We start from the raw sequence: 15,125 nt of genomic DNA, 5'->3' as shown, positions 1-15,125 counted from the left end.
GAATGTGAATCACTACCCACTTTCAAAAAACCTACGGGAGACTGCAATTCGAAACTGGCCCCTACAGATGTCCTAACCTAGTTGTACAGTAAATTACCAAGTATGGCTTTGTCAGTATTCCAATGTACAGTGTACAATGTGTGTCCCCCCCTACCCAACCCCCCCCCCCACCTCCAATGTACAGCCCCCACCCAGCCACCCAACCCCACCCCACCCACCCAACCTCCTCCAATGTACAGTGTCTACGTCAAATGTATATACACTCTTTTTCTGGACACTTTTGTATCACAAACAGTACTGTATTTGCAAATCTGATATGTCATAAATGTATAGATGTAGTACTGTCTATCTGTATGTCATGTATGTCTTAGATGAATTGAAAATGGGGGACCCTGATGTAAACAAGACGAAAGTCTTTCTCTGGTCTGCATCCCCTTAACAATTGTAGTCTATAGTATCCATGTGTATTTGTGTAAAGTATTTTAAAATCTTTTACCCAACATTATAATATAATATATAATGCTGTATTGTATGTATCTGTGTGTATGAGAGAGGGATATGCACATGTGTTTGTGCATAATGTGGGGACGGGAGGGATTGTTTTTGTGTAGTTATCCTATATAGGTTTAAGAGGGGAGGTCGCTTATAAGCCCTTGGGTTTTTTGACCTTTCCTGCACATTTTAACTGTTCTTCTTTTTACTTATTTTATTCCAGAATGTATATTTGTAAGTGCGAATAACAATAAACAAATAAACAATTGTATGTATTGAGCTGTACTGTACTGTACCCATTCTGCAATCTGTTAATACACTTTTCAATCAATCAATCAATCAATCAATCAATCAATCAATCAATCAAGCTAACATCCACGTGTTTATTTTTCTCACTGACTAACCTGCTGGTCCCTTGACTTTGGGCTTGGTGCAAGAAAACATTTGATAAATGTTCCCGGATTTAGCAGCATCTCCTGATGCAAGGGCCTTTCTTTTGTTTGCTTTCTCCCTCTCTGATCCACCCTTTCTCTTTCTTCCACTGTCCATCTTGACATCAAACTTTCGCTCTATCTCTCTCCCGAGTCCCCACTTCACTACCTGGCTCAGTGTAACCTCGTTCCCAGCTTTATCTCGTGAGAGTGCCATCTCTGCCATTCCATTCGCCGTCTCCGCTGTCAATCAGTTGTATGGCCTGGTCCCGCCTCCACCAATCACATTCACCAATCACAGCACGGCTCCATTTGTGTGTGTGTGAGAATGCTCCGCGAGAGGGGGAGAGTCAGACACTACTCCAACTCTGTCGCAGACAGTGAAATCCTGGTTGTTCCCCCCATAGATATCTATAGAACACTAGATAGCTTAAGGCGGAGTCACCAGCGTCACTGAACCGCCGCCATCTTGCTCCAGTTAGCCTTGAGTGAGAGTGAGTGAGCTGCACAGACAAAAATACTCATAACTCGCTGAAATATTGACGGATTTACAAACGGGTTGGTTTGCTATAAACATCAAAGATGTAGTTATGATACTGCATACTTATAAAAAAAAAGAATTTTAAAGATGTTTTTTTTTACAAACCGCTTGAATCATAGCCACGTTAATAATGCTTGTAATAAACCAAACCGTTTGTAAATCCGTCAATATTTCAGCGAGTTATGAGTATTTTTGTCTGTGCAGCTCACTCACTCTCACTCAAGGCTAACTGGAGCAAGATGGCGGCGGTTCAGTGACGTCGCTCTCCATTGGCCGGCAGCGCGGGCAAGCTATCTAGTGTTCTATAGATATCTATGGTTCCCCCCACCCCACCCACCTATTATCTAACTATCGCACCGCCGCAACTAGAAACAATGGCGTCTAAGTTCAGTGGCCTGACTGTGGGCAAAAAATATTATAATAATAATAATAATAAAAAAAAAAAAATGTAATTATATAATTTTTTATTTATTTTTTAATCTGTCCAGGTCAGGCCACCGGGAGAACTCCCGGTGCTCCCGATGGCCAGTCCGGCCCTGACTATGGTCTATTTTCAACCCTCTATTTTTTCAATTGTTCCCAGCGAGGAGAGAGAGAGAGAGAGAGAGAGATTTTATAAAAAACTTTATTTATATACTAATACTACAAGTGATGCAACAATACAATCAAATAAATACTTTACATACATTTTTTTTTTTTAACATGAACATTTTTAAACTGCAAAACTCCAAAACACCTAACCATATTCCCGAGGTTGGTATAAATGGTTGGTGCTCACATAGGGGACAACAATGCTGAATTTGAATTATATTGTCATGTGAATTTTCCCCTGCGGAAAACTTTCTAAGTGATCCAAGGTTCCGGGTGCATCAGAGAGAGAGATACCGGAGAGGCACTGTGGAACTGCAGTTCTGAGAAGAGCGTCTCTAGAGTCACCTTTCCCTGTGTGGTGCTACACAGCAGGCCTGTGTGTGTGTGTGTGTGTGTGTGTGTGTGTGTGTGTGTGTGTGTGTGTGTGTGTGTGTGTGTGTGTGTGTGTGTGTGTGTGTGTGTGTGTGTGTGTGTGTGTGTGTGTGTGGCAGGCTGCAGTCAAATCCTTTCCTGTGGAGAATTAGGCCAGACTCATCAGATGGCCCTCCTCCTTCAGCCTCGTCTTGTATGCTCTTAAGGTTCACCAGGTGTATATCACAGGGCAGAGAGGATGCCAGGGGCTGAAAGGAGAGCAGGGGGACTGAGATGCTCTCTGGACTGACAGCCATGGGCAGGAGAGGGTGATTTAAATAGAGGGAGGTAATATGGCTCAACAGGGACGGGTAGCTGACTGGACCGCCTCTCTCCTCCTCTTCCCTCTCTCCTCTTTTCTCCACCAGCAGTCTGAATGAGCTAGCAGTCAGTCTGTTATCCGTGACTCCCTGTCCGAGGCCTCCGTTGTCATCCTGGTTCAGACACCGATCCAATATCACCTCCAGCTCCCCGGTGCGGAGACTGGCAGCCCCCAGGGACTGCCCAGAGAGCAGGCTGAGTCGTGAGCTCGAGTCCTGGATGTAACCCATGCTGGTCGTAGGGTAGAAGTTAGCCTGCAATGGCAGCTTGGCCATCGTCCTCCGAGGCCGCATCTGGAAACCGTTGAGGTCGGTGTAGAACGTGTCTCTGCTGCTGCTGATGTCCGGGCTGATCCTCATGGCCAGCTCCTTGTAGAACTCTCCTCTGATGTCTACTAGGTTAGTGAGCTCCACAGTCATACCTTCCAACCCTTGAACATGGTAGAGGTGCTGGTAACAGGAAGTGATGTCAGAGAAAACATCCCCCCTGGTGACTCTGATGAGAGGTTTACTGGAGGAGTAGGGCGTGGCCTTCCCGTCGGGCATGAACAGATACGCTCCGCTCCTGTCTCTGCTGGACGTGGTTCCGTACCACAGGAACTGGACCTCGACCTTGTGTTCCGACCCGCCCTCCAGAAGCTGAAAACCCTCCATAAGCCCAGTCTTCACACAGCTCCATATCTGTATATGAGTATACTTGATGATCAAAGATGTTTCAGCCTCCTGGCCCTGGTGGCGGGACACATTGAAATGTTCAGACCTAAGTGACAGCTCACCAGTCCCGTCATGTTGTAAAAAGTCATATTCTGCTTCCTGGGCGATGCCCGACAGCGCCTCACTGAGATGACAGATAGACATACCTGAAACTGGGACCTGAGGTAGGAAAGTCAGTGAGGTCAGGGAGCAAAGAGCTCTTTTCTTCATGTCCCTTGCCCCATTCAAATTTAAAGTGTCCACTCTAAAACTACTGCTCATTAGAAATAAAGAGTAAACCACCCATGTGAACAAAGTAACCAAAACAACAAAACTATACTGAGTCCACTCCATCATATTCCTTTTTGAGGTCCCGCTTCACCTTCTGTACAATTTTCCTCAACCTGTATATTTCTTTGGCAGAAAAACTTCCATCTCCTTTACACTTCATATTTTTCCTGGCTGACTCAATGGACATCTCCCTATCTGGAAAGAACTTCCCTACTTCTACACCCATCCTGTTTTTGTTGTGTGTAAAAACATTCTCATTTCACCCATTCCATAGGAAGATTTAGCTTCTGCATCTGAAGATGCATCACTCCCCCATTCATAATCATCTTCAGAGCTTCCATCCGACCCTGCACCCTCTTGTGTACTCTGTGTACTACTGATTACTTTTTTCATATCCGCCTTCTTAACTTCAGAGCAAACTGTCTACTTTTGACTTTCTTTTCTGCCGAACGACCTTCAGCTTGTTCTCCTCCTCCTCCATGTCAACATCTACTACCACTCCTTTCTCCACTCTAACTCTGTTCCATCTAGAGGTCCACTTTCCTCCTGGTTAATTATAGTGTCCTTGCTGACACAAGCCCCTCCACCTTGTCCCTGCAGATCAATTCCATCTTCACCATCCACCCCATTTTCACCTCCATTCTTATTTTCCTCTTCCACCACGACCCCCCCCCCCTCATTTTCATCCCCACCACTTTCTCCTTGTACTGCTTCACCCGCCTTGCCTGTGCCTTCCTCGTTTTTATCACTCCTATCTGTTCCATTAGCCTTTTCAGAAGCCTCTCCACCACCCTCTCGATTCAACCACCATAAATTTTTTGTTGTGTCCTTCCCAGAAATGTTCCCAGTACTAGGCCCCTCTCCTGGGCAAGACTTTCTCAGATGCCCCTCTTTACCACAGCCAAAACATTTAATATTCTGCGTTGTTGCATAAATAACATAATCAAACCTGTCTACTACCACTTTAAAATTCAAATCCAGCTCCTCCTCGCGTTTGTTCATTATTATGAACGTCTGCCGTCTGTGTGAAACAACATGTTGCAATTCAGGCGCTTTGCAACCTGACGAAATTTTTTGTGGAGATACAATTTTTCCATATCTGGCGAGTTCGCTCAAGATAAGCTCATCATTTATCAACGGGGGGACGTTCGCCAATGTCACCTTTTTCGCTGGCATTGTAAGCGGCGTCACTGACACGAACGTGTCATTTATTACTAGACCATTGATAATGACAGTATTTGCTTTCACCACATCGTCTACAAAGATAACGACGCCGCCGTTCATCCTCGCCGCAGACTTAACACTTGGAGCTCCACCTCCTTTGCAACAGCCAGACTACAGTCTTCAACTGAGCATGGAAACAACAGCGATACTTTAAAGCCGTTTCCTGGTCAGTTTGGCTAAATCCATGTTACTGGCAGCGGACAGCGGACCAACGCCACCAACCCACCAACTGCACACAACCAGTCAAATAAAGTCCAGTCTAATTCACAACTTGAAAAGTTAGAAACTCACTCGCACCGCAGACTTTCCGCACCTTGCTCAAAACACGCTCCACCATACACACGCATGCGCACAGAGAGAGAGAGAGAGAAAGAGAGAGAGAAAGATGCTTAGAGAGAGAGAGAAAGAGAGAGAGAGAGAAAGATGCTTAGAGAGAGAGTAGAGAGAGAGAGAGTAGAGAGAGAGAGAGAGAAAGATGCTTAGAGAGAGAAAGATGCTTAGAGAGAGGGAGAGAGAGAGAGAGGGGGAGAGAGATGCTTAGAGAGAGAGAGAGAGAGAGAGAGAGAGAGAGAGAGAGAGAGAGAGAGAGAGATGCTTAGAGAGAGAAAGATGCTTAGAGAGAGGGAGAGAGAGAGAGAGGGGGAGAGAGATGCTTAGAGAGAGGGAGAGAGAGAGAGAGGGGGAGAGAGATGCTTAGAGAGAGAGAGAGAGAGAGAGAGAGAGAGAGAGAGAGTAGAGAGAGAGAGAGAAAGATGCTTAGAGAGAGAAAGATGCTTAGAGAGAGGGAGAGAGAGAGAGGAGGGGGAGAGAGATGCTTAGAGAGAGAGAGAGAGAGAGAGAGAGAGAGAGAGAGAGAGAGAGAGAGAGAGAGAGAGAGAGAGAGAGAAAGAGAGAGAGAGAGAGAGAGAGAGAGAGAGAGAGAGAGAGAGAGAGAGAGAGAGAGAGGAGAGAGAGAGAGAGAGAGAGAGAAGAGAGAGAGAGAGGCCTGTTTTATTGACTTCCAAAAGGCTTTTGACTCTATTTGGCATACAGGACTGTTCTATACAGTCATAGAGAGTGGTGTAGGGTGTAAAACATATGATATTATTAAATCAATGTATTCTGGTAATATGTGCAGCGTAAAGATTGGCAAAAAAAAAACAGAATTCTTTACCCAAGGGCGAGGCGTTCGTCACGGCTGCAACCTCAGCCCGGCACTCTTCAATATCTATATTAATGAATTGGCTAATATACTAGAAAAGTCCTCTGCCCCTGGTGTAAGTCTCCACAATCAGGAAGTGAAATGCCTGCTCTTTGCAGATGACCTGGTTGTGTTGTCCCCCACAGCAGACGGCCTACAGCAGAGCCTGGACCTGCTAGAGCATTACTGTCAGACCTGGGCCCTGGCAGTAAACCCCAAAAAGACCAAAGTAATGGTATTCCAAAAAAGATCCAGATCTCAGGACGTCCTACCAAAGTTCTCAATTGGTACAAAACATGTAGAGTACTGCACACACTACACCTATTTAGGACTAAAGCTAAGTTCAACTGGACATTTTAAGGAAGCAGTCAATGAGCTGAGAGGGAAAGCACGCCGGGCTTTCTATGCCATAAAAAGAAATATCCAAACAGAAATACCAATTCGAATTTGGTAAAAATTTATTGAATGTGTTATTGAACCAATTGCACTCTATGGCATGTATCGGAGGGGACATGTGATGCAAGGCTTCTATCCTCCCTATGACCGGCCAGTGGGGGGCACATGCGAGCAACGATCAGGACAGGACAGGGGGGAATTGGCACAAGAAGAAAATTGAGATGGGAGAGAAAAAATCACAGAAAAAGGAGGAGAAAAAACGATCAACTTTCAGAGGCAGCAGCCTCTATGCACCGGCTGAAGCCAAACGAAGGCATCGGGTCAGGATGGTCTGGACGGTGCCACCAACAATATGCAAATTAGCCTTGTAGAAGTGGAGCAATATTCCATTTACTTAGGTATGTATTTTAGGCGGATTTTCAGAAAATAGGCTCCGGTGGAAGAGGCTAAAAGGAGATTTTACGAGATTATTTCAATTTCTGCCGGACGGCAGCACACTGTTACCAGCTCTCGGAAGCTCTCTCGTATCTTTTCCAAAGAAGTGCTACTTTGCTTAATGATTTTCGACCCGTAGCGTTTACATCATGTCTGTGCGAGTCTACGGAGAATGATCCCCTCACTCCTTCCCTCCCCAGTAAATTAGATCCACTGTGGTTTGCTCACAACCTTCACCATCCTGACAGACAGAGGACTCTGCCCTCGACCCTGCATGGTTAACTCATCGACTGCCAGATATTAGACAGGGCCTGTTGTAGCAATGCCACGCTTTAAAAGATAAGAGTGTGTCACTTTGTTATAATATTCTATATTATAGCTATGGATACAATACTATGGCCCATTTGCCATCACCTATCTATCGTTCAATATGTGAAAAATAATTAATTTGTTCATCCATACGTTCCCGTGTTATACCGTGGTGAATATAAGTATTGTTATATCGCGGTCTGGGGTAATTCATGAAAGGCTTAGTTATGGCCGTATACGTCAATTCTACTATAGACGTTGCCGTTTCCTGCCTGTAACTATTCCCAAATCAAATATATATCATAGGTATTACATCACATCATGGTCACAAACCTCACAAACCATACTAAAACCCATAAATATAATATACAAACAGGCTATAGAAATCATGGACCGTAAACCAATGCGATGGCATCACTGCAGTGTTTTGAGTAAGCACAATCTTTTCACGTTTGACAATTTTGTAATTTTCTTAAGGTAGATCATGATAGTTAAGGTAGATCATGATAGTTAAGGTAGATCATGATAGTTAAGGTGGATCACGATAGTTAAGGTAGATCATGATAGTTAAGGTGGATCACGATAGTTAAGCCGCTCAATCAGAGACGAACTAACATTCAAACAGGGCAGGCGGTCGTGTTAAAAATTCGTAAATGACACTTTTTCTTTAGTTGTCGTGGTAACACGCCTAACATTGAAATCGGTGGGGGCGCTCTGTCACCCTGGCAACCATCCACACTCCATATTTAACACGACACGGGCCCCCCCCCCCCCCCCCCCGGTGAGCCTATCGCCTCCTCGCACGACTAAATGTCAGATCCATGTGACGTGATAACCAGAGTAAATCCTTCAAAGCCCCTGGTGGGTGTGATGCCTACACTGTGTACACACGCACGCACGCACACACACACGCACACAGACACACACACACACACACACACACACACACACACACACACACACACACGCACACAGACACGCATACACACACACACACACACGCACGCACGCACACACGCACACAGACACACACACACACACACACACACACACACACACACACACACGCACGCACGCACGCACGCAAACACACACACACACACACACACACACACACACACACACACACACACACACACACACACACACACACACAGACACACACACACACAGACACACATACGCACTGTGAAACCACCATAAAGAATGCATGGACACCTGCATAATGGAGCAGCCGTATGCAAGATTCATGAGTGTCCTTTAAACAGATAGGTCTGGTTATTGTGAGTCATGGTTGGTAGCCTGCTGAATTATCCTGGTTTAACCCTCTCACTACCACACTACCAAAGGTTAACCTTTTACTACCACACTACAGACGGTTAACCCTCTCACTACCACACTACAAAAGGTTAACCTTTTACTACCACACTACAGACGGTTAACCGTCTGTAGTGTGGTAGTGAAAGGGTTAACCGTCTGCAGTGTGGTTGTGAAAGGGTTAACCCTTTGTCGTGTGCCAGTGAAAGGGTTAACCTTCTGTATTGTTGTGGTGAAAGGGTTAACCCTTTGGTAGTGGGGTAGTGCAAAGGTTAAACAAACTCTTACACACAAGTGCAACAGCTTTCATCCAAAGCTCTTTACAACCCATGCCTCACACGTTCACCCGTTCACTCACACGTTCACCCGTTCACTCACACGTTCACCCGTTCACTCACACGTTCACCCGTTCACTCACCCGTTCACTCACACGTTCACCCGTTCACTCACACGTTCACCCGTTCACTCACACATTCACCCGTTCACTCACACGTTCACCCGTTCACTCACCCGTTCACTCACACGTTCACCCGTTCACTCACACGTTCACCCGTTCACTCACACGTTCACCCGTTCACTCACCCGTTCACTCACACGTTCACCCGTTCACTCACACGTTCACTCACACGTTCACCCGTTCACTCATACATTCACCCGTTCACTCACCCGTTCACTCACACGTTCACCCGTTCACTCACACGTTCACCCGTTCACTCACACGTTCACCCGTTCACTCACACGTTCACTCACACGTTCACCCGTTCACTCACACGTTCACCCGTTCACTCACACGTTCACCCGTTCACTCACCCGTTCACCCGTTCACTCACACGTTCACCCGTTCACTCACCCGTTCACTCACACGTTCACCCATTCACTCACACGTTCACCCGTTCACTCACCCGTTCACTCACACATTCACCCGTTCACTCACACGTTCACCCGTTCACTCACCCGTTCACTCACACGTTCACCCACACGTTCACCCGTTCACTCTCACGTTCACCCGTTCACTCACACGTTCACCCGTTCACTCACACGTTCACCCGTTCACTCACACGTTCACCCGTTCACTCACACGTTCACCCGTTCACTCTCACAACCATGCAAGGTGCCGACCTGCTCCCCAGGAGCAGTCAGGGGTTTAGGGGTTAAGTGTCATGATATTTCCACAAAGGCATCATGGAATGTTCAAACAACTATCATGGTAGTATAAGAGGTGTGATGAACAGAGTCTGTCTGGAGGAAACAGGAAACAGGCCTTACTTGATGTCGGTCTCCAGGACGCGCTCTTCGTCCAGGTCCTCGATGAACTTCTCGCCCTTCATCCAGTAGATGAGTGGACTCACGTCGCCGCTGTAGCCGAAGAACGCACGGCACGTCAGGTTGACCGGACTTCCTGTTGGGGAGACAGGAGCAAACAGGAAGTCTAGGTGTGATGAAACAGGAAGTCTAAGTGTGATGAAACAGGAAGTCTAAGTGTGATGAAACAGGAAGTCTAGGTGTGATGAACAGGAAGTCTAGGTGTGATGAAACAGGAAGTCTAGGTGTGATGAACAGGAAGTCTAGGTGTGATGAACAGGAAGTCTAGGTGTGATGAAACAGGAAGTCTAGGTGTGATGAAACAGGAAGTCTAGGTGTGATGAACAGGAAGTCTAGGTGTGATGAACAGGAAGTCTAGGTGTGATGAACAGGAAGTCTAAGTGTGATGAAACAGGAAGTCTAGGTGTGATGAACAGGAAGTCTAGGTGTGATGAAACAGGAAGTCTAGGTGTGATGAAACAGGAAGTCTAGGTGTGATGAACAGGAAGTCTAAGTGTGATGAAACAGGAAGTCTAGGTGTGATGAACAGGAAGTCTAGGTGTGATGAACAGGAAGTCTAGGTGTGATGAACAGGAAGTCTAAGTGTGATGAAACAGGAAGTCTAGGTGTGATGAACAGGAAGTCTAGGTGTGATGAACAGGAAGTCTAGGTGTGATGAACAGGAAGTCTAGGTGTGATGAACAGGAAGTCTAGGTGTGATGAAACAGGAAGTCTAGGTGTGATGAACAGGAAGTCTAGGTGTGATGAACAGGCTCTATCTGGAGGAAACAGGGCCTAGCCCGAAGCACGTCAGGTTGACCGGACTTCCTGTCGCAGGGAGACGGGAGACAGAGTGGCCGTGAGACGGGAAGCCTTGTTGCGATTGGTTGATTTAGTGTGGTAGCCGTGACAACCCTGGGCTAGAGGGCGTCCACATGCCATAACTAAATATATAACTAAATATATAACTAAATGTATAACTAAATGTATAACTAAATATATAACTAAATGTATAACTAAATGTATAACTAAATATATAACTAAATATATAACTAAATGCATAACTAAATTTCACCCTCACCATAGACAACTCCTTGGTTTCCCCCTCCCCCCAGGTCAAGAGTCTGGGTGTCGTCCTCGACAGCACCCCATCATTCCATTCCCACATCAACAACACCATCCGGTCCGCCTACTTCCACCTTCGCAACATCAACCGCCTCCGCCCTTCACTCACCCCCAACAGCGCCACAATCCTGCTCCACTCCCTCGTCACTTCCCGCTTAGATTACTGCAACTCCCTTCTCTTTGGTCTCCCCCACAAACTCCTCCATAAGCTCCAACTGGTCCAGAACGCTGCTGCCCGTCATCAGTCACATCACCCCCGTCCTACGCCAACTCCACTGGCTTCCCATTAAACACAGCATAGACTACAAGATCCTCCTCCACACATTCAAGGCCATTCACAACCTCGCCCCTCCATACCTGTCCGACCTCCTTCACATCAACATTCCCACCCGGTCCCTCAGGTCTGCCTCCTCCATCAACCTGACCGTCCCCCCAGCCCGTCTGTCCACCATGGGGTCAAGAGCCTTCAGCTGCTCTGCCCCCCGCCTCTGGAACTCCCTCCCCCCCGACATCAGGAACATTGACTCCATCATTCCATTTAAAACCCACCTCAAACCCCACCTGTTTAGGCAGGCGTATGTCTGATTTTATTTTGTCTGATTTTATATTTTTTATTTTTTATATTTTAATGGATTGTGATTGTGAATTTAACTGTTTTTAAATTGTTGTACAGCGACCTTGAGTGCCTTGAAAGGCGCCTTATAAATAGAATGGATTATTATTATTAATATTATAACTAAATATATAACTAAATATATAACTAAATGTATAACTAAATGTATAACAAAATGTATAACTAAATATATAACTAAATATATAACTAAATGTATAACTAAATGTATAACTAAATATATAACTAAATGTATAACTAAATATATAACTAAATGTATAACAAAATGTATAACTAAATATATAACTAAATGTATAACTAAATGTATAACTAAATATATAACTAAATGTATAACTAAATATATAACTAAATGTATAACTAAATATATAACTAAATGTATAACTAAATGTATAACTAAATGTATAACTAAATATACAGCGCTTGTGTGCCTTCAGCACCGTCTCTGCATGGTTTTCATTAGACTGGAGTGAGAGAGTCGAGAACTTTGTGTTTATCAAGTCGAAACACAATGAACAACTCCCAACGAATGATCTCAGACCACGACAGAGAGAGAGAAAGATAAGAGAGGGATAGGAGAGGAGAGAGACAAAGAGAGAGACAAGAGAGAGAGAGAAGAGAGAGGAGAGAGGACAAGAGAGAGAAATGAGGAGAGAGAGGAGAGAGACAAGAGAGAGAGGAGAGAGACAGGAAAGAGAGACAAGAGAATAGAGAGAGAGACAAGAGAGATAGATGAGAGAGAGGAGAGAGAGGAGAGAGACAAGAGAGAGAGAAGAGAGAGAGAGAAGAGATAGAGGAGATGAGAGAGAGAGGAGAGAGACAGGAAAGAGAGACAAGAAGAGAGCGAGAGAGAGAGAGAGAGAGAGAGAGAGAGAGAGAGAGAGAGAGAGAGAGAGAGAGAGAGAGAGAGAGAGAGAGAGAGAGAGAGAGAGAGAGATAGAGAGAGGGTTGTGAAGTCTGGGGCCCACTTGCAAACCAAGACTTCACCAAATGGGACAAACCACCCAACTGAGACTCTGCATGCAGAATTTTGCAAATCCATTCTCAGCACCCAACGGAAAACACCAAATAATGCATGCAGAGCAGAACTAGGAAGATACCCACTAATCATCAAAATTCAAAAAAGAGCATTCAAATTCCACAATCACCTAAAAGAAAGCGACCCAGACACACTCCACAACATAGCCCTCACCCACAGAGAGACCCTCGATAGATGCCACTCAGCCAGATGGTTCTGGGACTCTGCTCACAAACACAAGCAGAGCCACCAGACAGAAACCACACTGGACTACATTTACATTTACATTTAGTCATTTAGCTGACGCTTTTATCCAAAGCGACTTACAAGTTCTGTACGACAAGCCATCAGGAAGGGCACAACTCTATCAGCTGAGTAACAATGTTCATCAAAGTGTTGAGTGCTACAGTGTAGGTTAGTTTATTAGGACAAGTGCATGACAGTATGGTTAGTTAGGGTTAGATTTTTTTTTCTTTTTCTTTTTTCTTTTTTTTTATTCAGATAATGGTTGAAGAAGTGCGTCTTTAGTCGGCGGCGAAAGATTGGACGTGTTTCGGCTGTCCTAACTGGGGTGGGTAGTTCATTCCACCATTGTGGGGCAAGGACTGAGAATAGGCGACTTCTCTTTGATGACCCTCCGGGAGCTTGGATAGGAGTAGGTCTGAGGCGGCCAGAAGATGCAGAGCGTAGGGGTCTTGAGGGTGTGTAGTTAGAGACCATTGACCGGAGGTAGGCGGGAGCGGTTCCCTTTGCCGCACGGTATGCTAGGTCGAGGGCCTTGAAGCGGATTCGTGCAGCAATGGGGAGCCAGTGCAGGTCCCTAAGGAAGTGGGGTGACATGGGCCGACTTCGGTAGGTTTGAGATCAGGCGGGCCCGCTGCGTTTTGAATGAGTTGAAGAGGCTTAGTGGCAGTGGCCGGGAGGACTAAATCAAATTATAAGAAAACAAAAAAGAAAACTATCTGACACATTGGAAAGAAACAACCCAAACCAGAGCAAATTGAAATGCTATTTGGCCCTAAACAGAGAGTACACAGTGGCAGAATACCTGAGCACTGTGACTGAACCCAAAACTAAGAAGATCCTTGACTAGGTACAGACTCAGCGAGCACAGCCTAGCCATCGAGAAAGGCCGCCATAGGCAGACCTGGCTCCCAAGAGAAGACAGACTGTGCACCCACTGCACACAAGATGAGGTGGAACCCGAGCTCCACTTCTTAACAACCTGCCCACTATACCAAGACATCAGAGACATATACTTCAACCTGCCCACTATACCAAGACATCAGAGACATATACTTCAACCTGCCCACTATACCATGACATCAGAGACATAAACTTCAACCTGCCCGCTATACCAAGACATCAGAGACATATACTTCAACCTGCCCACTATACCAAGACATCAGAGACAGATACTTCAACCTGCTCACTATACCAAGACATCAGAGACATATACTTCAACCTGCCCACTATACCAAGACATCAGAGACATATACTTCAACCTGCCCACTATACCAAGACATCAGAGACATATACTTCAACCTGCCCACTATACCAAGACATCAGAGACATATACTTCAACCTGCCCACTATACCAAGACATCAGAGACATATACTTCAACCTGCCCACTATACCAAGACATCAGAGACATATACTTCAACCTGCCCACTATACCAAGACATCAGAGACATATACTTCAACCTGCCCACTATACCAAGACATCAGAGACATATACTTCAACCTGCCCACTATACCAAGACATCAGAGACATATACTTCAACCTGCCCACTATACCAAGACATCAGAGACATATACTTCAACCTGCCCACTATACCAAGACATCAGAGACATATACTTCAACCTGCCCACTATACCAAGACATCAGAGACATATACTTCAACCTGCCCACTATACCAAGACATCAGAGACATATACTTCAACCTGCCCACTATACCAAGACATCAGAGACATATACTTCCCACAAATTGCAAACACCCAAAGAGACTTTGAAAACATGGACAATAACTCAAAACTCCCATACCTACTGGGGAGAAATACAAGAATGTGCAAACACAGCAGCAAGATTTGTGAGCCGCTGTGACAAGAAAAGAACATCCAGCGGAATGCAACCACCATAAAGACTGTACAAGAAATTCCGTCTGTAATGTACTGAGTTATTTTGTTTTCTCTGTTTGATTGTTTTGTTTTGTTTGGCTTTGGCAATGTAACGTATGTTTCCCATGTCAATAAAGCACATTTGAATTGAAATTGAATAGAATTGAATTGAATTGAGAGGGAGAGAGAGAGAGAGAGAGAGAGAGAGAGAGAGAGAGAGAGAGAGAGAGAGAGAGAGAGAGAGAACGCAGGGACCAACAACATCCCTGAGTAAACTCAACTTTCATTCTCTCACACGCTCT

At 45.3% G+C, this 15,125-nt stretch overlaps 1 protein-coding gene across 1 annotated transcript in view; it reads right to left on the bottom strand.

Moving 5' to 3' along the window:
- LOC311239608 (interleukin-1 receptor accessory protein-like 1-B) overlaps positions 1-10,030 on the bottom strand; it is a gene marked incomplete at both ends in the record, with an annotated part of 90,804 nt that extends 80,774 nt beyond the window's left edge. Inside the window, one exon of the mRNA XM_084327982.1 lies at positions 9,898-10,030. Within this exon, the coding sequence (XP_084184108.1) occupies positions 9,898-10,030 (133 nt within the window). The remainder of the gene's footprint in view (positions 1-9,897) is intronic.
- Positions 10,031-15,125: the final 5,095 nt, after the last annotated feature.

Source organism: Notolepis coatsorum (genome assembly GCF_963971535.1).
Source record: "Notolepis coatsorum genome assembly, chromosome: 1".
Classification (NCBI taxonomy): Eukaryota; Metazoa; Chordata; class Actinopteri; order Aulopiformes; family Paralepididae; genus Notolepis; species Notolepis coatsorum.
This window is presented reverse-complemented; position numbering and strand designations above follow the sequence as displayed.